This window comes from Prinia subflava, chromosome 5, assembly GCF_021018805.1.
Source record: "Prinia subflava isolate CZ2003 ecotype Zambia chromosome 5, Cam_Psub_1.2, whole genome shotgun sequence".
Taxonomy (NCBI): Eukaryota; Metazoa; Chordata; class Aves; order Passeriformes; family Cisticolidae; genus Prinia; species Prinia subflava.
The window spans coordinates 51,499,496-51,523,139 of NC_086251.1; the positions used below are offsets into that span (position 1 = coordinate 51,499,496).

Sequence of the window (23,644 nt, forward strand, 5' to 3'; positions counted from 1 at the left end):
TTTACAACTGGACTTGTGAAGCAGTAGTTACTATGACTATGCATATATCTTGCCTCATAAATTATTTTTGGAATGCATGTTTTAAGTAAGGCAAAAAAGACATATGAACTAGATGAGCTGTAATTGTTTATGTGCAGTTATATTTTGTGAAATAACGGGTTTGAATTACAGGTATTTTTACTGTGGTGCCCATTATATCATTAAAGTACTGATTATGTTCCCCTGATCAATAAATAGGGTTTTGAATATAAATTTATTTGCATAGAGCTGATATCTGTGATGCTGTGTTTGTTGCTATATGGTTTCTACAACAAACATTAGCTGCAAAAGATCAGATAAGGAACCTGTACCCAGCTCCTACCTTGGCTGTACAAGGGCTGAGAGCATGATAAGGCTTACATTTACTGCACTTTTTTTGCACTGCTTTTGCACAGTTTTACATTTACTGTCTGGCTTTACATGGTCTTGTGCTTGTAGCACTGCAGATGTATTTGTGCTGAAGGTAAATTTGCACTTAAGAAAGTTTGGATAAATGGTGATGTGTTCATTACCCATTTGTCCTAATCACAAATGACAAAGCTGGCCTAAAACAAAAGGAAAATTAGCATTAAGATAGCTAGTCTATCAAAATACAACTGTCCACATACACAATTTTCTTTCTGCCTAGAAATTAAAATGTTAAATATAATGGCTGCTTATGAAAAGAATATTTTTATCATTTCTGCCTCTAATAACCACTGAATATAATAGTGAAAAAAAACTGAAACAGAAATATTTTCATTTTATAGTCTGAAAAGTCTTCTGGAAACATAGGCTTGTGTTGAAGCATTTGTTAGAATAGTTCTTTAGATCCATCTGCCAAAGGAAGATATTAATTTATCTATTTTTATATTATGGACCTAAGTTGACAGTTTTTTCTGAAGCACATTTCCTGTTGGTTTCATGACCTTTCTGAAGCATAGATGATACCATGTAGGAACATTCCCTGGAACATCTATTTGCTCTTTTTGGCTGCTTCAGCTCTCCATATCACACTTTCTAGGCTTATGAACTTAGCAGTACCAACTCCTAAGCGTTATCACATCGACGGCACTGACTCAGAAACATCATCAAACATTGGCATCCCCCTCCATCTCCCCTACTCAAGTCTCCCTGCCAAAATTCAGGCTTCTTTCATGTTCTCATTAGGTGCTTGTGCCATGTCTTTTTTTCTGCATTCTTTGTTCGTACGTGGCTGCAGCAGTGTGTCATGACATTCCTGAAAAGAGCTTGGGGCGAGCAGGGTGGGGAGGAAGCTGGAAATCCCTGCCCCTCCAAGCCCTGCTTCTCTACCATGGGGCAAAGGGAAGCTGGAAATAAATCCCTGTCTCTCCAAGCCCTGCTTCTCTACCATGGGGCAAAGGGAAGCTGGAAATAAATCCCTGCCCCTCCAAGCCCTGCTTCTGTTCCAGGGTGCAAGGGAACGTCAGGCCATGATCCCTCTGGAGTGGAGCTGCACTATCAGGCCCAGCACATCACCTCATTTGAACTCCTACAGTATATAAAATGAGGAAAGAGGTTTTATTTTATCCAAGAACATCCCCCTGAAAGGAGTTTTAAGTCATTTCACTGACTATAAAATCTCTGCCATTAAACACTTGCTCAGGCAGAACTATTGATGGGAAGATCCCTGTTACAGCTTAAACATTCTTTCCCATAATAATAATGAAAAATCTGATACATATTACATTACATTTTGAATGCAAGGCTTCTATGCAGTAGGGTTTTAATGATCTCACTGTTGCCAAGTTTTGCTTTCAACATCCCAGCGGAACGTTTTTACCAGGCCTATTAGGTAATGCACACAACTTTCAGGCACAAATTCACTATCTCCTATTCAATGTCCTCATGCTAGACCTTGCCAGTGTCACAGATGTTCTTTTTCCATAAATTCCATCAACCATGGTCTGGAAGCTGTGATTTTTGTTGTTCTGTTCATTGCTGCTTTGTGTGCATTTTTTATAGCTGGTCATTACCCTTTAACAAAAACATTCCCGTTTCTCTTCTTTGTAAAACAAAAATTCTGAGGCAAATTGTAGAACAATCCTACTCTGCTGTGGGCCAGTTTTGACCCTTTTGCAAGCATCAGAAACATCTACAGAATTTAAAATGAGAAAATGTGCATTGCCACAACCAGTGAATGAGAAGAATTTTTTCCCTAAATCTCAGAACAAGTCAGTTATACAGATTTTTGGATTGATTTCTTCTTACTGGCGTCTTTCTAATGGGATAGTTCACATTTTGTCAGCTCAAAAGTGGAAGCCTTAAAATTTGTGAATCTTTCAAGTGCTGTTTTCCATAGGACATTAAGCACTTGTTATTTTCCAAAGATTTGGGGCTCCCAGGGCCATAATAAATATATTTGACTTCAAATCAGCTGTGTGGAAGTCATGCCCTAAGAAAAGACATGAACCTAATCAGTGACTGAAGTCTGGGCTGACTCTCCAATCCTCAAATAAATGATTGCCCCAGAGCATCTCAGCTGGGGAGGGAGCCTGAGGGCACATCCAGGCTGCTGTCACTATTTGAGGCTCCTGCTGAGAATCCTCTGCCAAAGAATAACCAATTCATCTGTCATAGTGGATGCTTTGGTCATTCCTGTTTTATTGCCTTTCTTTCAGTATTGCTTAAGAAACAGTCCTTTACAAACCAGAAGATTAATGACATCATCTAATTGGTTTTGCTATCCTTAGAGATGATGGGCCAAATTAATCCCTGTTAGAGCTCCATTAATCTTTATGGATTTACACCCAAGATTAATTCATCCCCATGATACTAATCACTTGCTGTGTGGTCTGTGGAAAATCACTTAATTTTGCATGTTTGTTTTCCACCCCAGATGGAAAATGGGGGCAATAATTCTGAGTTCAGTGAAGAGAAATGCTCTAAGCACTCCTAGGATTGGTTTAAATGTAAGACAGTTTTTAATAAAATGCACATTTTATTTCTGAATGTTAGTTTGTGCTTGTATTCTCACTTGTTAGTGAACCTTGGATAGAAACATTTCCCTGTGGGGTTATGGATGTGCCTCCTATTTATACCAAGAAAAGCCTTGGTGAGAGTTTCTGTAGAGCTTGGTGAGAATTTCTGTGCTGATTATCCCAGACCCAGGGTGTCACACTTCAGGTTTTACAGAAGTCACACGCTCACACCCAGAGGCAGAATTTGGCCTTTCTCATTTCTGCTTCATTTAGGCCAATTTCTACAGCTGTTCCCCAGTGAGTATCTCACTGAAGATAGCAGGAATTTTGCTTAAGTGAGGATTACAGGATTAATCCCTCTATCTCCAGTCATGTTTATTTTGGCAGTCATTTAGCTTGGAGATCTCCAAAGCTCCCAGCTTAGGTTCTCTCCATTCTGCTCAGATATGAATGTAACTGCACCTCTCATGGGTTAAAGTAGCAATTGCATTTACCAGGAAGCTTCTATATTTGCAGAAAAATGTTCTGGTAATGCCACAAATTAGATAAAATTGGGATTTCTCACACATAATAGAAAAGAAACTACAGATAAGGGCTGCAGCAATTTATTTTAGCTGGGACCCATGCTAGAGGTGAGTAACAAGCAATCCATCAGTCAGATGACAGAAAGTACACTTGAGTTTTACAACCCATTCTCTTTGAATAACCCCAGGCACTATTACTCAATCAGAAAATATCGGTGTTGAAATCTGTTCTTCTATATTTATGCTTTTTTAATGTGTTCAATTGCCTATATTAGCAAATATAGGCATATTATAGCAAATAAATAGTATAATAAAGCAGTTAAAAGGTTAGTTGTTGCAATCTTTCCTAGAGAGGAAGTATAAAGTAAGATTTAATAATCTTTGGAGAAAAAGGAGGCGCAGTGTGTTCAGTAAAGAAATAGTTACAGGCTTTGGACATTTATTTGACACAGCAGCTTTGAGCAATATACAAATTGCTTTGTAAGTGCAAGTATTTCTCAGCCATGCCTTTTATTTTTCAATATTAGTCATTTCTTCATAATTCTAGGTGTATGAAACTGTTTAACCTCCATACTGGAATTTGAATGGGCATGCTAAACATACAGTGAAATCATCGTCAATTATTTATTTGAGTTGGCAAGGAAAAATATTTTTAAAGTTTAATGAAGCCAGCAGTGATACACAGTTTCATGTTGCTGAGCAACAATTCTGGTGGCCAGGACTTTTAAAGTAAGGGAATACAGTATAATCATGTTTATGCCTCAGGACTCCATTGTACCTCCCACAGTAAAACCCAGGGGAGCTGGATCAAAGGGTGCCCAGGACTGCATCAGCTCACTGCATTTCTCATGGAGCAGCAGCAGCTTTCAGGTCAGAAGGGGAAGCTTGGGGACAGTCCCAAAGTTCCACAGGTCCCAGAAGAAAGGAAGCTGTTGCCTTCTTCAGGGTAGAAATGATTGAAGGAGTTAAATTGGAAGGGAAGCTTAAGAGGGATGTAGGAAAAAATTGAATGCTATAGAGAGAGTAGTTAATCTGATGCTTCTTGGAGTTCAAGGATAAAGAGTCATTAAACTAAGTAAAAGACAGGACATAAATTTGATTAAAAGAAAGGCTTTTGCACAATGTATAACTGACCTGTGGGACTAACTATGTCAGAGTGCTACTGAGGCCAAAAGCATAAATGATTCAGAGAATGTCTAGTACTAATACAGGCCACAAAATCACCATTAGCTGCAAAAGGTAGAAGATTTTTTTAAACAAGGACAAAAAATACGTATATAAATATATCCACTTGAATTTGTCTCATAAATATATATGTGTTTGTATATATATAAATATATATATGTGCTTCCTGGGACTAAGTAACTAAAGAGGAAAAGTGGGGAGGAAATTCTTCTGAGGGCAAGCTATTTTATAAATGCCTGTTGTGTGGCAATCTGAAGCCCATCTGGTGCTGTGGCAGTCAGAGCACAGGTCTGGGTTAGCCTGGGGATTCCTGCCCATGCAGTGCTCTGTAGGGATGTCTCCCTGCAGGATGGCTCCTGCCCTGGGCTACTGCCAAATCCCAGTCTGGTGGGACCCAGGTCAGTGAGGCAGGGGACGTCACACAGGGACTTCCTATGGCCTCTGTGGTTTCACAAGTGAAAGGAGAAGCCTTTCCACTTGGAAAGGCCATGGATGTAGCACACTGACTTAACTGAATCTGTCCAAACTTGTCCCTTACTGATAAACACACTTCCAGCCACATGGCAGCCCTGTGGAGAATGGTGCACAACTCAAAGGAGCAGAGCAGAGTGCTGCTGTTTCCTTCACCACCAGCTTCTGTTTCCCTCTGATAACTGAGGGGCTGAAAAGATGCAGCACTAGGTCTTCTTATTTATTAATTGCATTCTCCAGTAAAACCACCAGTGCAAAGCAGCAGCAGATTCTCTTTGATTTGTGTGTATTTTTGAAAAGTGTACTCTGTGCCTATTGGGAATTATGTTTCTGAATGTTCCTTTTTCTGTACTCTCTGAGTCATATTCCCTTCATTCCTATACCTCACAATATTTTCCCATTGCCATAGAGACAGTCTGTGAGGAAAGCTCAGCCAAGTAACCTCAGGTTTTTACTGAACCCAAAGTGCCTGCCAGACTGGACCTCTGCTTAAGTTTATCTTACATCAAGAAGTTGATATGAAAGAAGTAGTGCTTTTTCTTTTTAAGAGCTTTCCCTTTGGAAACAGAGGTGATATTGTCACCTGTCTGACCTAAAAATCCTCTGATTTAAATCTTCTGAGCAGGTCTGAATCTGTAAGCAGCTGTGATTCCACACCTGAATTCTCAGAGAGCAGCTAAACAAATTGAATTGCAATAGTAAAGCATGTATTGCTCACACGCATTTGTGTGTGTCCTCCTCTCCCCTCCTGTTGAATTCCTTAATCTTAGAAAGAGTTTGGACCAAATCCGTGTTTCTGAACACCTCCCTCTGTTGGACACAGATCCAAATGCCACAGCTTTCTCAAATGTCACACTGTGATACCCAAGCAGAATCTGAGTTTTTTAAGTGTGAAGACATAATTTTAAATGCTGTAGTTTAGATTCAGAAATGTATAAAAGATTAATATATTTTATTGTTTTAAAGGTGTGCCTTAGATAATGTAAAAGCCAATTTTTTCTTGTACAAATGACTTCTGTTAGCACTGTGAAGGGCAAGTACAGGAAATAGATAGACTAGCCTTTGAGGTTAATGATCATTTTCAGTGCCTGTTTAGGAGATTGTGCCACTAAGACACAAATCATATTAGATCATCACTCTTTATAAGGGAAAGGGAGGACAGAATGCTTTCATGTGTAGGTGTCTGTGAATGCAGACAAAAGAGATGCATAAATGCCTTTCATAGAAGGGAATAATGCAAACACATCCGACATTCAATGCTGTCCCTAGCAGTGCTTTGTGATATGAAGACATATATAGGCTGAACTCACTTTAAAATATTTTCAGATGTGCTGATTACAGATGCTCAGGAGCATCAAATGCTCTTCTGACAGCTCCTCATTCCATAGGTGTTTGTGTTTGCCTGCTAAACAGCAAATAGTGGCTTTTAACTGAAAACAAATACTTCAGTCAGTGTGAATTGCCTTTCCTCTTCATCAGCTTGTCCATATGAGCATGAAGGGAGTGGATCCAAAAAAGGGAACAGAATTGAAAAATGAAATCCCAGGCATCCCATGTAATTTTTGGGAAGCAGATACTGAGGACACCTCAGCCCTAATGCCTGCACAGGCTTTTGACATTTCACTGTTGCAACTGTGATAGTGATTTTTTGGCCAAGTTTTGACTCTGCTTTGTACCCACACAAGAATGAAAGAGGCATTAGCTCATTTTATAACAAGCACTAGTGGACTGTGATTGCTTCGTGTTGACCTGACCTGACACACACCAGTGGCTGAGAGAAGAAAGGCTGATTCTCCACCACTAGCCTCCAGAATAGTAGCACTGCACATGATTACTCAGTAAATTGATTTATTTTTTGGTATATCAACTTTATTTTCTGGTCTGATGTTAACTAAACTGTTTTCTTCACCACCTGCTCTTGGAGGTGGTAGGAATATATTACCAATGACTTAAACGGGGAAAAATTGATCTCCTCAGAACACACAAAAACCAATGGAACAATACTGTAAATTATATTCCAGCTTCATAGCAACTGAGATTTTTTTAAAGTAAATTGGTATTATTTGAGGTTCACCTAGGCTGTAGAAGACCTTGAGAGTTCATCTCGTCAATCTGACCCAAAGCAGGACCAGCTACATCACATCAAACAGGACATATAGCTCCCTGAAATGATTTCATGGGAGCTCTTACTTGCCTAGGCAACTTACCCCAGTGCTTTATTGCTCTAACAGCTGGAAAAAAATTTTATTCTAATGTCTAACCTGAATGAGAATCTTTGTTGATACAATTTAAGCAGGACAATGTTCCAACTGAGACACTATCAATGCTGAATAGGGTGGCCAGATTTCTTCATACATTTTCAGGATTATTTATCCATTGTGTTATGTTGATTGCCTTTTCCACTCTGCACAATACAGGTCCAGGTTTGGTTTGTGGTCTACACACAGTCAAGCTATTTCCTAACCAGTTATTACCCACCTTCCTGCAGATAATTCCTGTCTAAATGTAGTCCCTTGTCCTTAGCACACTTTATCTTACTTTTAAAGATAGTTCCCTCAAGCTGACAAGATTTTTGAAAGAATTTTATCTGCTTATTCACTAGTATACTTGCAGGGCTCCCAAGCTGTGACCAGCACATTTACTGAGAATGTCTTCTGCTTCCTTTTTCAGTCACTAATGAAAATGTGGATTGCAGTGAGACTAAGGTGGAAAATGTGCAGAATCTTATTTCATACCTGCTTCCATTTTGTGCCACTGTTTAGGTGTGGTTACCTCATCAGTCTTGCACCTGTTTGAGGAGGTGTAGTGGGGTCAGCAAGGCTGCCTCTCCTCATTTGCTTCTAAGAGTGTCATGAGCCTGCAGAAAGCCTTATGGAAGTTGAGTTACATGACACCAACTCCCTTTCCCCTGTCCACAGCACAATACAGGCATGAGAAGAGCTAAGCTAGTTTGACAGACTTTGTTCTTACAATGAAAACTGAATGCTACCCACTTCCCTTTTATTATGTAAGCACTCATGATGTGTATGTCTAAAAAAATCCTAAACTTTGGAGGAGAAATTTAATTTAATCAACTGATCAATAATCCACTACTCTTTTTTCCCAATTTAAAATATGGTTTCATGCTTTCCTACTTCTGATCCTCGACACATTAAACATCCAGTCACTCAGCAACTTAATCAGTCTGCCCTTTAAGCATCACAGGATAAAGTTAATACATCTAGCTAATTTAAAATAAAACATTGATTGTGATACAGCTAAGAGATGGATCAAACTGCAGAGCTAATTGCCCTTAGTAACCACCACCTATTTGCTGGATTAATTTCCAGCTGGAGCAGTTCCTCATCCAGATCTCTGCATGCCCTTACACATCACTGTGAGTGAGGGATGAAGGAAAACAGTGAGGAGGTGTGAGTGGAGTGAAGGAAGGAAGGTGTAGAACAGTTTTCAGAAACAGCAGTGTCTTGATTGCTTTAATGAAGACAAATACAAAAAAAAAGTCATCAATCTCTTGCACATTCCTCACACCATGTGCCATTAGTTGCCTTGCACCCCTGAGTACTGAACCAGCACTCTCCTGGCCTTCTTCCTATGCATTTTGTAGCATGACATCTTGTAACCTCATTGTCCCTGCTCAGATCTTATTTTGTGGGTTTTTCTTTCTGATTTTACATGAACATACTTCTGCCATTCATCTACACTTATCCTGAATAGTTCAATCCCTTTCCATACACTTTCCCCTGGTCAGGTCAGAAAGGGGCTTGTGGTAAAGCCAGGAACTTGATTACTACATTTCCTCTATGCTGGCAGAACTTGAGTTTCTGAGTTCCAAGGGAAAACAGGCATAGATGGAAAAAACCTGGGTTTCAGACTTCATGTGCCATATTTCCTAATTTCACATGGAAGGAAACCATGAATGAATGACAGAGCAAACACTCTTCATCAGAAAAATTAATAACATAAAAAATGCTAAATCATATCAAGACTCTCCCTTAATTGTACTGCTTGAATATGAAGTAACTCCAAGCAGAATGTAGCCTGTGGAGGACACAAGCAAATGAGAAAATGACATTTTTTTCTCCAGCCCTTCAGCAGTTCTGGTCTGCTCAGCAGAGCTGAATGTAAACAGATATTTTGCTCTGCTTCTGGCCTCTAATTGCATCATTTTCCACAAGTTCACATCTACAACAGCTGAAAATCATGAGTCACATGTATTCTTTTCCAGCACAAAGTAGTATTTACTCCTTACTCTTGGATGGTCATAAAATGGCATTTAATGTCATTTGTGAGGTTGGAAAAATGTCCTTTGCCACAATCTTATGTGGGTTTTCTTTAAAACATCTTACTTATCTGAAATGAATGCCATCAACTTCTTTTAAATGTCTTTATTTTCTTAATTGGTCATAAAACAATAAATTGCATCAATATTGCAAAACCCTTTTTCTCCTGCTGAAACTACATGCTGAATAAAAAAGATCTGCTGATGTCTTGAAATAAAAAATGTCATGAAGGAATGAGAAGATATTATGAATGTTTAAGTCTGACAACTCTGGATCCAGAGTTTCAGCTTTGCCAAAAGACTGTTTAGTTGAATGGAATCTCTGATGAGCATTAAACAGCTAGGTTATTTGTAATTATTCCTGTGTAGAGTGGCACAAAGCTATATAACACTTTTCCTAATAAATAAACACGAATGAAACCAAGAATTCAGCTGAAGCTGATGGTGCTCTGTGAGGTTACACATGAAGAGTTGGCCCTTGACCTGTTCTACCCATCCCTTGCTTTATGGAAATTCATTCACCTTAATATGGGAGTCCTTGTCTGAAGGGATGGTTTGGGCAGGAGATGCAAAATTCTTCAGTGCAAGATTCTGACATCTGCAAATCTGTGACATCTGTAAAATATACCACAAGCTGGTTATGATCAAAGCATTCATTCATCAGCTACTGATATGAAAAAAAGAGTTGTTTAAGAGGAAGAATGCAAAGGAAAAGGTGGCAGACCCCTGCAGAACAGAGCTACAGGCTGATGTTTAGAGCAAGATCTTAGCTTGGATGGCATGGTGGTCACAGTGTCCCTTAGCAACTCCCAGCCCTTCAGCAGCCAGGGCACACTGCAGGGGTTTTATGTTCCTAATTCTCTTGTGCGTGGCTGCATCTGCTTGTATAATTTATGGCACACAATACATATTTTTCTTTTGAGATTCACTCTATTATTTATTCTCGCATTTATTCTGTCAGAAAGTGGTGGGACAATGAGAGGTTATCTGGCATCAAAAAAGTTGAAAAGAACTTTTTTTCTTGAATTATGACTACTACTGACAAAATCCTTTTAGTTTTTCTTCTTTCAGTTATCTGTAGCTCTGGTTTTCCCTCTTTGAAAGCTTGAGAGAGAAAGGTGGCGAAATACTTAAGAATTAAAGGGCTGCATCAGGAAACGTTTTTAAAATTAGGTAACTTGGTATCTGAGACAAATGTACGATTGTTCTTCATGCTTGGATGGCTGGCAGCCAGCAGCAGGGCCTCGGCTCTTTCTCAGGGCTTTATTCAGACACTGTCATTATTGCCCCTATTACTTTTTCTTCTGTCCAGGACTCTCTTGAATGTCACCACCAAAGAGAAGAATGCCACGCATGGCTTACCCTGAGGAGGATTAGTAATCCTACACCTTGCACTGGCTGGCAGAGGTGTTTTAAGAACAATCAGAGCTCTTTCCCCAAAGCCAAATATTTTATTACTGTATGGACCTGATCCTGCCATGTAAAGCCTAATGCCTATTTACATTTCTGGGCATTTCAGTAAAGGCGTCTTTGGTTCAACCACTTCCTTTCTTGCATTTTATTTCTTATATTTTATATGTTCAAAGGAGATAAAAAGTGAGATTTATCTAAATTTCTGGATGCACTTGCTATGAACCTGCAGAAAGAAATTACTTTGAAAAAACACATTTAACACAGAATTGCTTTGATTACATTGTGGGCCTTGGGAGATTGCACAGACCATAACAAAAAATTAGTTTCTTCCAAAGCAAATTCTGTTCCAAAGTAAATAAAAAAGTTTAATTCAGAATTATAGTTACCCACAAAAATAAAAGCTACAGCTAATGCTGGAAATCAGTGTAAAGTAATCTTGAAAGTGTAGGAAAGGATTATTTCCTATTGCCTTTTTCCCAGCTAGCCAAGCTTGGATAAGCTGATGATTTAACTGTTTCCTTCCATCCCCAGATTGTGCCTTGGGATCTTGAACTGGGAAAGCAGAAATGACCTGAGGCAGCAAAAGCAGTGGAGGGATGAAGGTCTCAATGTAGGTGGTCTTGGGCTCCGTAAGATATCAAAGGAATCTGCAAGTGTAGTGGATTGAAATTCCTGGCTAGCCCTTGCAGGTCACACTGCAATCCACTCTCCTGTTCCTCCACCCACTCAAGGAAAGCTCATGGAAATTCAATGAGTTTGAACCAGTGGAGCTGCTGTGGTCCCTGCAGAAATATCCCACACCATACAAATGAAATACTGTCTTCTTTCTATTTAATATTTAAATATCATATTTGGTAAAGGATGCAGGGGGATGGATAAGCAAAACTTCAAGTTTAACTAAGTTAAAGTGGTAAATGGAGTTAAAATTACAGGTAAACTCTCTGCAGTTACTTCCTATGACTTGTTTAATAGCACAAATTAGTTTTTCCAATAAATCACTGACTAAAAGCAAGCATAACATATGAAATCACTAGAAGAAAGACAATATTTTTTCCAGCTATCTCTCTGAAGATATTTGCCATCATTCATTTTCCATATCTGGGCAAATTTCCAGTAACAGAACTGCAAATGTAAAAAGTGCCATAAATGAGATTGTCTAGCCCCTTCTAACATTAATATATTGACCCAACATGGTGCTTTGTCTTACCCATACATTTTTATGTGTGCTTTGTTATCTATGTGGCTGACAGTAAATCCTCCTGGTACGCATCAGTTCCCACGAGATGCCCTTGATTGTGCTGGATCCCAAAAACAGTGAAACAGTGACACGGGATGGTGGGAAATTTGGAATATCACTTCTGGTAAAGCACAAGTTTAAACCATCACCCTACTGACCAGGGAATAAAAAATAGAGTGCTGAGATCCTTCCCTCTCATCTTAGGCCCTGTGGGGACCTGTTTGCAGAAGAGAGACACTTCTTTCTCACAGTGTAGCTGATGTATCCTTTGGACATACATCCTGTTTTGTACTTCTAGGTTTTACATATTTGTGTGAATTGTTACAGTCCAGTTAAAATACTCCTAAAAAGTGAACAGAATGGGTACTGTAGAACCACTTTGTTTAAAAATGGCAAATTTTGTGTACACCTTAAATTATCAACTTGCTATGCTGCTATTTAAATATAATTTTAAAGAAATATGTCTATATTATAGTTTACTCTGGTCTCATTCTTCTCTCATATAACTCAGAAGGCGTAGATTTATGCAGCTGTGGTTTTGTATAACACAGACATTAAATTTTAACAAAATATTATTTAAATATATGCATAAAACAGATCTCTGTAATATATACTGTTGCAGTAGCATCTTTATAATCATAACATAGAAATGAAAACAAAACTGCTGACCTCAGCCATGTGCAGAAGGGTGTCAGTGTGCTGCAAGCCACACAAAAGCATCAGTTTTTCATACTTGCTGAAAGCATTTCCCAATATCTACATTCTGGGGGCTCCCTGAGCTTCCAGTGGGTGCAGAAAAGATCCTTCTGCTGGGAGGGAATTGCCCCTGGAGAGTGTCACAGACTTGTAGGGATGATCCTCCCGTGCCCTGAACAGTGAACTAGTGAACCTGTGCCAAAGCTGTTGTACCTGAAACCAGAGATGCACCGCTCACAGGAGGGAGGATTTGTGCCCCTGGGTACATAGATCTCAAAGAGCTCTGCTAGCAGAAGCTTTCAGCCTCTATTGAAGGCTCAAGCTACCAAAAATAGGGTTGCAGAACTGAGTTATAACTGAAAACTTCTAAGGAGTAATTTTGAAGAGTGGATGGATCATTTCGTTATGATGCCATCCATCACTGCGCCTCTTCACATCAATCCTGCAGGGTATTAATATCTCAGAAATGCTGTTCCCACCTGCAGATTGCAATGGAATATGGAACAGGAGTTGCATTCCTGTGTATCCGTGGATATTTTGCTTCTCATCAGTGTCAAATCATAATGCCACAGCTGTGTATGTAGTAAGTCTGCACTCGGCCATTGCATACATTGATGTGCTTTGAACCCCGTGTGCTAGGGGGCCTTGCAAAAAGAAGGCTATTTCTACTGCAGGCACTGTGCTTAAAAACATTTCATAACAAACCATACAAGTAGTATCTTCAGTGTTTACAGGCAGGGTATTCTCAGTAGACTCATATTGCAGTTGGTGCAATAACTGGTAGTTATTCTGGTTTGATTCTGTCACACATTTCCCAGCATGACTTTGGCTGTGTCATGTTTTTCTTCCCATTCTCCAAAAAAGCAAATAAAGCCAACGTTTGTTTCAAAAAGGTGGTGCAAATCTGAAAGCATCAGTGTTTGCTGAGCAGCCTTCCATCTTTGAATAGGAAGAATCATAGATGTGGAAAGCATTATTCTTTTCATCTTCAAAGTCTTCTCTTTGTATTTACAAATTAACCATTCTGCAAAGCAGTATTTTTTTTCCTGGGCAGTATGATTAAGACTATTCTTGTTAGTTATAGGGAAACTTCCATAATTCCAATATATGTACTTCAAAACAGCATGACATATTGAGATGTATTTTCATTTGGATTGTTAAACCTGCATAGCTTTGATGGTTTCAACCCACATTTGCTATATTGTATTTTTAATGCGCTCAGACTGTGCTGGTATAATGATGATCCTCCTCTTATACCCCATCTTTCCCACATGCATGAAGTCTGCTTTGTAGTGACATTCATGAAGCTCCCTGCTGTGGCTGAAACACTGGAGTCCTGCTATTTAGAATGAATGATTATTCCAGTGGTTGAAGTGTTCTCACAAAGGAGACTGGGCAGCGAGGCAGTTTTTCCTTTCCTACCACACTAGGAGAGGAAATCCTTATTTGAGCCTGTGATGGGATCCTGACTGCCAATACCTGGAGATAGTCTTAGCAGTGAGAAAAAGCCACTTCTGAAGAATAAAGACAATATACTCACTGCATGAAATTCTATTAAAAAACCCAAACATTCCTGCTGCTTTCGGAATAGAAAGGGAAAACAAGTAAACATTAAAAAAAATCAGTATAAATTAGGATTCATCAGATTTCAGGAAGCTAAATCTAAAACTTAACCTCAGACCCTCTCTCTGCTAAGTGCTGATCTCATCCTGCTAGTGCCTAAACCAGGCATTGGCTCTTCCTTCCCCAGGGCTCCTGCTGTGTGCAGCTTGCTCCTGCTGCTGCTGCTGTTGCTGGGTGTTGTGCTGCTCAGCCCTGGCCCCAGCTTCTGTCAAAGCACTGTGTCCTCTAATGCTGAGGCAGGGCACTGTGCCTGTGCTATGATGCCAGCTTTCAGACCATCTAACTCTCAGTGCTGTGGGTAAACAGCTGGAAAAGATGCCCATTTCCTCTGTTTTGAATGAGATGATTCAGGGAGAAGCACACGTGTGGTACCTTGTGTTTTGGATTGCAGTCTGGGCCCAGGCACCAAGTGTTGCAGTGCTTCAGCTTTTTAATGGATGAAACTTCTGACTCACAGAGGAAAAGCAAAACTTGAACAAATATACAATTTAAAAGCTTCAAGGCTCAAGCAGAGACCAACTGCTGCCTTAAGTAAGACTGTGAATGGTGAAATGGACTCTTACATGTTAAATGGAGACACAGTGAGCTACAGAAATGAGCTCAGCTCTCTTTGATCATGCTGCAGTAAACGTGACCTATCAAATGATTGCTAAAGAGCTTGAGGGGATCTTCAAAAGTTAGTCATGGTAAAATAGATGCTATAATTATATCCACTGATAAATTTTAGCCAAACCAGCACATTTGCTGATGGTGCTAGATGCTTTGCCTGATGAAGATTTCTCTAGTTTCAATGTATGCTCACTGTGCGCAGCAGCCGCCCGAGCTTCCCTGATCTGTTAGCAGACAGGCTTTGCACTGACCTGAAAGAAAAGCCCTCCAGTCTCTGGGGTGAACTGAGCCTTCACCTCCTGCAAACTCTGCACAGAAGGGCTCACTGCAGCTGATGCCATCAGCAGCTCTGCACAGTGGGCTTTGCCACTGACAGCCAAATCCCAGTGTCCTTCCTTCAGCAAGTGCCATCCCCTCTCCCCCCACACAGGGCTGCTGGAAGCACTGGCATTCAGCACAGACCCAGGGGGCAGCCAAGGAGGGCAGGCTGTCCAAGCTACCACCACATGCTGAAAGCAGCCTGGTCCTGTTTTCAGGAAGGGATAAAGGGAACATCAACATTTTCAGGAGGTGAACTTTGATGATCCTAGTAAACCTCTCCTAACTCAGAATATTCTGTAATTCAGTGATATTTGACTATAGGCTGTTAACAGGGAGTGAAAGCAAATTTTCTTTGTCCTAACATTGGAGTATATTAACTCCTCAAAATTCATCAAGGGATGGGTGAAAACTTGTTTATTCTCATTCAGCTAACAGTCATTTGCATTACACTCCTCAACACAAACAAAAGTTAAATCACTGGGTAGAAAATACAACTTTCAAAAATGTAATGTCATACAGTTTCTGACTGCCAGCAGCCAGTGTGCACAAGTGCACAGCAACAAATCCTTTCCCAATATACCAGCCCCACTGTACTGCTCAGGATGCCACATCCCCACCTCTAGGATTCCACACTTACCAAAGAACTGGCTTTGAAATGTACAAATGAAGAAGGCTACAGTATACTGAAAAATGGACAACTAAAAGGGTTTTTTTTGTTGTTTCACCATAACAGAAGAATTCCCAGAGACACATTAGTGCATCTTTCTAATCCATTGTCCCATTGTTCCCACAGCCAGACAGAATTTCTTTTTCATTTCGTGCCTTGTGGTACAGTTTAGTATAATGAGATTGTAACAGGTCTCAAAATCATTACATTATGAAAGTGTTTCCTTTTTCTAGCCCTTACTCTTAGAGTATAATGGCATCATAACAGCATCTGGAGACTGGAGCTGAGACAATTTTCTGTCACCTCGCTGAGCTGATTTGCAGCGCGCTGAGCTGAAAGGCTTCCCAGACACCTTCACCATCAATTTCAGGGGGAAATCCATTGTAAGGCTTTACATGTTGTATCTCTCTTTAAGAATGGATTAGATTTGAGTTTCCAAGTGACTTTTAATTTCTACTCTCTGAAATGGAGCTGCATTGCCTCTTTCTGGCCTTTCTCCTACTTTGGCAAATCTCATGAAAGTTACTGAGCATTTATTTCTCTTATCTTCATAGCAACCTCACTGACAACACATTTTTTACTACAATTGTAATACCTTTAGATAGCATAGGTTTCATATTTTTATTTTCCAAAACATACGCACTAGAAGGAAGTTGAAGTAACATTGACATCTTATGGTGAGCACACCTCTTGTCACAAGATGGTGAAAAATAAGCATATTAAAACACTTCTCAACCTCAGAAATAATAACCAAATGATGGCAATAATGTTTTAAAATTAAGGAAATTCTTAGTCAAAATTTTTACTGAAAATGGGCTTAATTTTTCTATTGTTTCAACTTGTCTGCCAAAAATCCCCTATATGTCTTTCTGTGTGTGTACAATGTTTTAGAATAATATAGCATCTTTGAAATGTTTGATAGCTTATGAAAGAAAAGGTCATGAGAAAACCTAAGGGCTCTGTGTTAATTTTAAAGATGAGACAGAATCATGACTCATTTAAAAACTAAGAAAACCTATATAGTTTTGTCTTTTTGAAGTAATTTTCTATTATTTTTTGATCTCTGGTTTTGGTTTTTTAAAATATGTCATTAAACTATCATGATTTTCTGTTATTTATAGCCTACAGCTATAAAATGCACTGGTTTTTGTCTGATACAAGTTAAGCACATCAGGCTGGGTAAGTGCTTGTGCTGGGGATGACTTCAACTCTACCAGTATTGGCACTGGCAATTCAGGAGGGAGCACTTTTCACTCCACTTCAACATGGAACTGATATCTCTGTCTAATTTTATAGCATACTTTTGTGTTAGCACTGCCATGGTTTAGTGGTTGGTGAAAAGACTCACATATACCAAACCCACGCCTGTAAATGGATCCTCATGATGGAAACTGCACTGAAAAAAAGCTCCTTGAAGGATTGAGGTCTGAAGACATGATGTGTTAAATGCTTCAGCATTTTTCAGGATGAAAGGTGCTGTAGATATGCAATGAACTATTTCCCTTGTGTTCCTTGAGGAGCTTGAACTAAAAATGTCTTTCAGTCATTGGACACTTCAACATCCCTTAGCACAGAAATGGAAGCCTAAAATGTATCAAATAATTTTACAGTATTACCACCCACCAGTTTTGGACCACTACCTTCATTTCACCGTGAATGGACATTATGAACACACCGAGATAAAAACATGTTACACAGTTAAAGATGTTTTAGTACCCTATATTGGGAAAGTGTATCACTCTCCAAACTACAGTTTAAACTGTATAAAACGGCGCAAGGAATGACAGTGTGTATAATTCTTTTTTGGTTTTGTAGGAGAGTATCAATTACAATGTTATCGTGACAGCTCCATCCTGTAGCCAGGAGAATCGCCGCTGAAATCAGTGGAGAGCATGAGGTGCTATTACAGGCAGGCTGCTGCTTCAGTGGAGGAAACGAGCGGATCCTCGGATGAGGCAGCCGAGTGCTGAGGCAGCAGGGAGGGATGCTCGGGCTGCGGGGCTCCCCGGCTGCCCAGCTGCAAAACGTCTGCCCGCAAGCAGGGTCCCGGACCGTGCCCGGGGTCGTACCTGGGGCTAACCCCGGGTCAAAGCGGGCATCTCCCGCCGCAGGGCCGGGCAGTGCCTCTGCTGCACCTCCACCGATCGGGACACCCGCTGCCGCCGGGCCCGCGGTCAGGGCAGGGGGACCCGCGGCCCGTCCTCCTCTCAGCCGCGGCCCGGAGCCCGCGGCGCCGCCGAGCAGAGATGGCCGCGCCGCCCGAGGGCCGCGGCTCCCGGCCGGCCGTGCCGCCCCGGGTCCCCCCGCCTCCCGGGCCGCGCCGTGACGGGCCAGCCCCGCCCCGGCCCGCCCCGGCCCGCCCCGGGTCCCCCCCGCGCCTCGGCGGAGCGAGCGAGCGAGCGGCCGCGCCCCAGCCGCGGCGGAGTGAATGGGTTGCCATGGCAACTGAGTGAGGCAGGCAGCGAGGCCGCCGCGGCCCCAGCCGCCTCCGCTCCGCAGCGTGTGGGCGAGCAGGCAGCGGGCGGCCGCCGGGACAGCCGAGGGACGCCGGGAGCGCAGCGGCAGGATGGAGGACGGCTTCTCCAGCTACAGCAGCCTCTACGACACCTCCTCGCTGCTCCAGTTCTGCAACGGTAAGGGCGGGGGCCGCCCCCGGCCAGCGGCGGGGTCCCGGCGCTCCGGCGGGGCGGAGGCGGAGGCCGGCGCGGGGAAGGCAGCGCCGGGAGCGGGCCTGCTCCGGGCTGCCGCCGGCGTCCCCGCCGCCCAGGGCCGCCCGGCTCCGCGGCAACTCGGGCGGAGGAGGAGCGGGAGGGAGCAAACTTCACCCCCTTCAGCCTCCCCGTTACACGGCGGGAAACCTGCCAGTCCTCGGGGCGCCTCTGCGAGCAACTTCTGCACCTCCTTCACGGGAATGCGCGGAGATGCGTGTGCGGGTGCTGTAGATGCCTGTGTGCATCTTTCCCAAAGGCAGAGCTGGTAGCGATCACCCACCGCTGCGTGTCTCCTTTGCGCGTATGCCAGCGTACACACACACATATACATACCTACATACATACATACCTACATAAATACCTATATATAACATATATATATATGTAAGAGATGTGTTTATATACGTGTATAGGGCCGCGCTGCCCGTGCCCCCGGGGGTGCCGAGGGACGCCGCGGCTGGGGCAGGTGTCCTTCAGCCCCCTGCCCGCCCCCGCTGCTCGCTGAGCGCAGCCAAGGGCGGTGCTGAGGTGCGAGGTGCCTGTGTGGAGTTACTGACTTTTCTTTCTGCTGTTTTTCAAGGTAGGGGTTATTGGGCTGGTGGCGTCACCTGGGCGGCAGCATGACAGGGAAGCTGCCAGGCTGCAGTGGCGGGTCGTAAAAAAGGAAGGAGATGAGGAGCTGCAAGTATCCTCACAGGCAGTATTGGAGATTGGCCTGCATAGTACTTGGGCTTATTCAACGAGCTGATATTTCCCTTGGGGGAAATAAATCAGCTATTCTAAATGTTACAGAGAGTTCTTCATGGTAAACTATAATCTCAAAATACCTTACTTTGATATGAGTTATTGCCTTCTTAGCAGCAAAATTGTGAGCATTCATAATCTCGTATTTCGTATTTGTGGGTCTCTTATTCCTCTACATTTTAGTAGTAGTCTCTGCTTTCTACTGCTCTCTGAACAGCTGGAATCAGGTTAACATGAAATTGCTTCATGACAGCAACTGCATCAGATATATCTGCCTCTTTCCTTGGAAGATACAAAGATGATAAATTTCACATTATTTTCTTTGTAGAATGGTGCAAGAAAGGGACAGGTTTGCAGAAAACTCTCGTACATGTGGACCTGGAGATTGAGGGAGCAGTTTTTTCAGGGCAGCAGGAGTTGTGTGTGGGCTGAGCATTGTGTGGTGACACTGTATTTTTGGAGCTCTCCAGGAGAGAAAACTGTGACTGTGTACGGGGGTTGTACACTAATAGCAGATGCCTGTTTTGCCTAAACGTAATAAATATTTCATTGTGTTTTTAATAAAGAAACATGCAGCAATGTATTTCAAAGTTTTTACTCTAATCCATTTATAAGCAAGCTGTTTTCCTACCAAAATCCCTGGGCTTTGCTTGTACAGTTATCATGATGGTAGCCTGTGTGTGGGAGCAGAAGGAGTGGCATCACTTTTGGAATAGTTTGAAAAAGCAGAGTAGCTTATTCCTGTGAACTGTCCCTGATGCTGATTTGGTAACTCTGAGCACCTATTATACTTGATGGAAATAAGCCATAGGTATTTATACTGTACATAGTTTTTAAAATCTTAATTAATCCTTAAGTATTATATTATAGAATGTGTTTCTAGAACAAATCGCTTGCTTAGCTTTTTCTATTGTAGATAGTGACCTCAAGGGCTATTGTAAGTTTGTATTATTCTGACCTTATAAAAGAAAGTAGTTGAATTCAGAAACCCTTCATTTTACAAGTTAGCCTTTAGTGAGATGAGATGAGGAATTAAAGGTAATCAGGCCTTAGAGTACAACTTTGAGGTAATCAGGTGTTTCACACAAGACCCATGAGGAAGAAAATACAGATAGAGGATGCCAGTGAGGGTTTTGAGGTTGGAAAGTGGTAAATAAAATTGCTTTACAGGGAAGTGGAAAGCTCTTGCAAGTATAATGGGCAGTATGAAAAATGATGTGAAGTTGGGAGCGGGGTGGACATATAGAAGAAACCAAACAAAGCAAGCAAGAGGTAGAGATAGAAAGACAATATGATTTTAGTATATGGTAAAGTGAAGTACAGAATGGCTGGTAAGCACTCAAAGTGGTCACTGTTGTATGCTGTAAAGGTTCCTGTTCTGAATAGGATTAATTTTAGTTGTACAAGAAAAGACATGAGGGAATTTCCTGGTGCTCTCAAACAGAAGAAGTGATACAGAGACTGCCCATATGTAGTGGTTCAAAAAATTAGGATGCAAAGGCTGTGCTCCTGAAAAAATACCTGTGAGTCACGTGTAGGGTAACAACCAAGGTCTAGCCTGGGCCGGGGATGGCTGCAGCTTCTCCCACTTCTCAATACATTCTCCTTGTTTGGAGTGGGTGGGAGCCCAAGAGGGGATTGGGAGGGAGCAGTAGTGGGCAGGAGGCTGTGATGGGGGTGAGGGAGCAGGACCTTGACCTGGTGGAGGACCTGGTCAGGGAGGAAAAAGTTAATATGAGAGCAGATTTGCCCCAGACTTGCTTCTTTCTTTCTCCTGGGTTCAGGAGAAGTATTTGGGTCTTCACTCATATGCAGATTTAGGTAACCTGATTATTTAGTAGTGTTTTTTTACGGCTTGTGATGTGTAGAAAACAAGGTAAATGGAGAAGGAAGGGAGAGAAGAAAGAGGTGAGGAAAATATGTTAGTTTTGAGCTGCATGTCTAAAATCTAGGGCAAATATTTAGCACAGCTAGTTCAAAGACACCTACTTTCTTCAAACTCCTTTTACAGAATAGTAAAGGTACAGTTGGCATTTGAGAAACATTGTGTTAATGAACATAAGTGTCAATCTGAGATAACATCAAAGCAAGAAATACAAACTTCCAATGTGATTTTAGGCAAGTTACTTCATTCTTGATGCCTTAGTTTCCATAGTTGTAAACTGAGCAGAAAGTACGTGCCTGCTTTGGAGGAGTTTATCATATTTATTGATTTCTTTGGTATCTCCCTCTTCAGTTTCAGGGGACAATCTTCAGACACACAAAATGTTTTGTTAGTTACTCTGCCTGTTCTGTTTGTTTGTTTACTTTTAAGAAAGACACTAAAATAATTCTTCTTGAAGCCCAAGGACAATTCTCAAGTGTCACTTTCCAGGCAATGAAGGACTCTGTTGGTTTATTTTGCATGTTGTAAAGTAAAGCTGAGATAATACTAACTGTGTCTGGTTACAGATACCCTTCTTGGTATAGAAGTTACTTTTAGGTAGAATGCCAGCATGTTTATCTACACTCAATGAGGTTGTTAGTCATGTGTTATTTAAGCTGAAGGTAAAAGTGGAAGGATACTGATAAGGCAAAATAGTGTTGAGGTTTTTAGCATCTGCTTGAAAACTGATGGAGAAAACCATGCTGGACATGCAACACTACCAAACAGGACAAGAGCTGGAGTTGGAGACAGTGCTCATCTCGCCTCCAGCTGATTTACTAAGCTGCAGCTGTGATCAGAACTGATTATAGACAGGTTGGGGAGACATGTAGGGTGTGGGCAGAGTCTTGTGGTTCCCTGACCACAAATCCCTATCTATCTATTCTCTATCTATTTACACAGCCTTCAGCACAGTAATTGCTGTGGGCAGGATTATTAGGTATGGGAAATGTAAAGGGTGAAATCTGGGATTCCTGCAAAATGCCTCTGTAGACTTAAAGATGGAAGTGAAAATTTATCTATTATTTCTTTGGAATTTGTAGCATCTTTTAAATGTCCTTCATGTGGCTACTGAGAAAATCTTAGCTGTCAAATGACCATTCCTGCAACCACAAATGCCATGTTTGACAGAAGCTTCAACTTTAGAGTATCTGTGTAAAGCAGTAAAAAAAGTGTGAAACATTATTTCTTAATGAAATTGATATATTTGGCAAGGGACTCCATAATATTAATTACAGTTCTGTTTAACAGACAACCTGAAGTATAATTGTTAGTAAAAAAATTTAGAGTTAGAGAAAAATTTAAACTGAAACAAACTATGCTATAATTTACTTTTTAAAAAGAGCAGAATAATCACAGAATATGCTGATTTGGAAGGGGCCCACAAGGGTCGTTGATCATCCAGCTCTGAGCCCTGCACAGGACCATCCCCAAGAGTCACCCACATGTGCCAAGAGCATTGTCCAGACACTTCTTGAGCCCTGTCAGGCTTGGGGCTGTGAGCACTTCCTGAGGAGCCTGTTCCAGCCCAGCCACCCTCTGGGTGCAGAGCCTTTTCCTGATATCCAGCCTAGGCTTCCCTTGACACAGCTTCTGGCTGTGCCCTCTGGTTCTCACACTGGTCACTGCAGTGGCTGCCCATCCTCTCCCCCTCAGGAGGAAGTTGTAGACTGTGATGAGGTCTCCTTTTAGTCTCCTGTTCTCCAGGCTGAACAGATCAATAATAAAAAAACCTCTTAAAAAGTAATGGTTCCTTTTGGCTCCCTCTCCCCAAAATCACTAAATCATACCAAGATTTTTGACAGGTAATAGCTTTGATAACTGTCAGTCACTCTTAAGTCACGAAAAGTAAATTGTGTGACTCAGTTTTTGTCAGTCTATTTACAGTTTGAATCTTCTGCTTCTGTAATTCTCCTCCATTCCTGAAAACAAATTGAATATGTGTACCTCTTCTCTCCATCTCCTGTATCTGCAAGTGGAGCAGTGCCTGTCAGTGAGGAAATGAGCACCACAAACAGGAAATCTGTATGGACAGTGTTATTCTGGTGGTTGTCTCTTCTTTCCCATTCGACTTTTGCATTTCCTCTCCTAAATCTTCCTAAAGGCAGCCAGTTACCCTCTTCCTACAGCTGGACCAAAGTCACACAATATGGAATGGGTTATGGGAGGAACAATGGTGAGTTGAGCCTTGCAGCTTTCAGGGCACCAGTTCAAATCTGTCAAGGGCTGGAAGAGACTGTAATTTGTTTTACTGTGATCACTTCCTAGCAATAATGCAAA

General features: G+C 41.6%; 1 protein-coding gene across 6 annotated transcripts in view; it reads left to right on the forward strand.

Moving 5' to 3' along the window:
* Positions 1–23,644, forward strand: part of EML1 (EMAP like 1) — a 120,654-nt gene that overhangs the window by 24,081 nt on the left and 72,929 nt on the right. For 2 of the 6 annotated variants that reach the window (XM_063399350.1, XM_063399351.1), the window contains exon 1: positions 18,343–18,618. The exons of the other annotated variants lie outside the window; for them this stretch is intronic. In XM_063399350.1, the coding sequence (XP_063255420.1) occupies positions 18,552–18,618 (67 nt within the window). In that variant the 5' untranslated portion in view covers positions 18,343–18,551. Of the gene's footprint in view, positions 1–18,342; positions 18,619–23,644 lie in introns of those variants that run through there. 6 annotated transcript variants of the gene reach the window in all.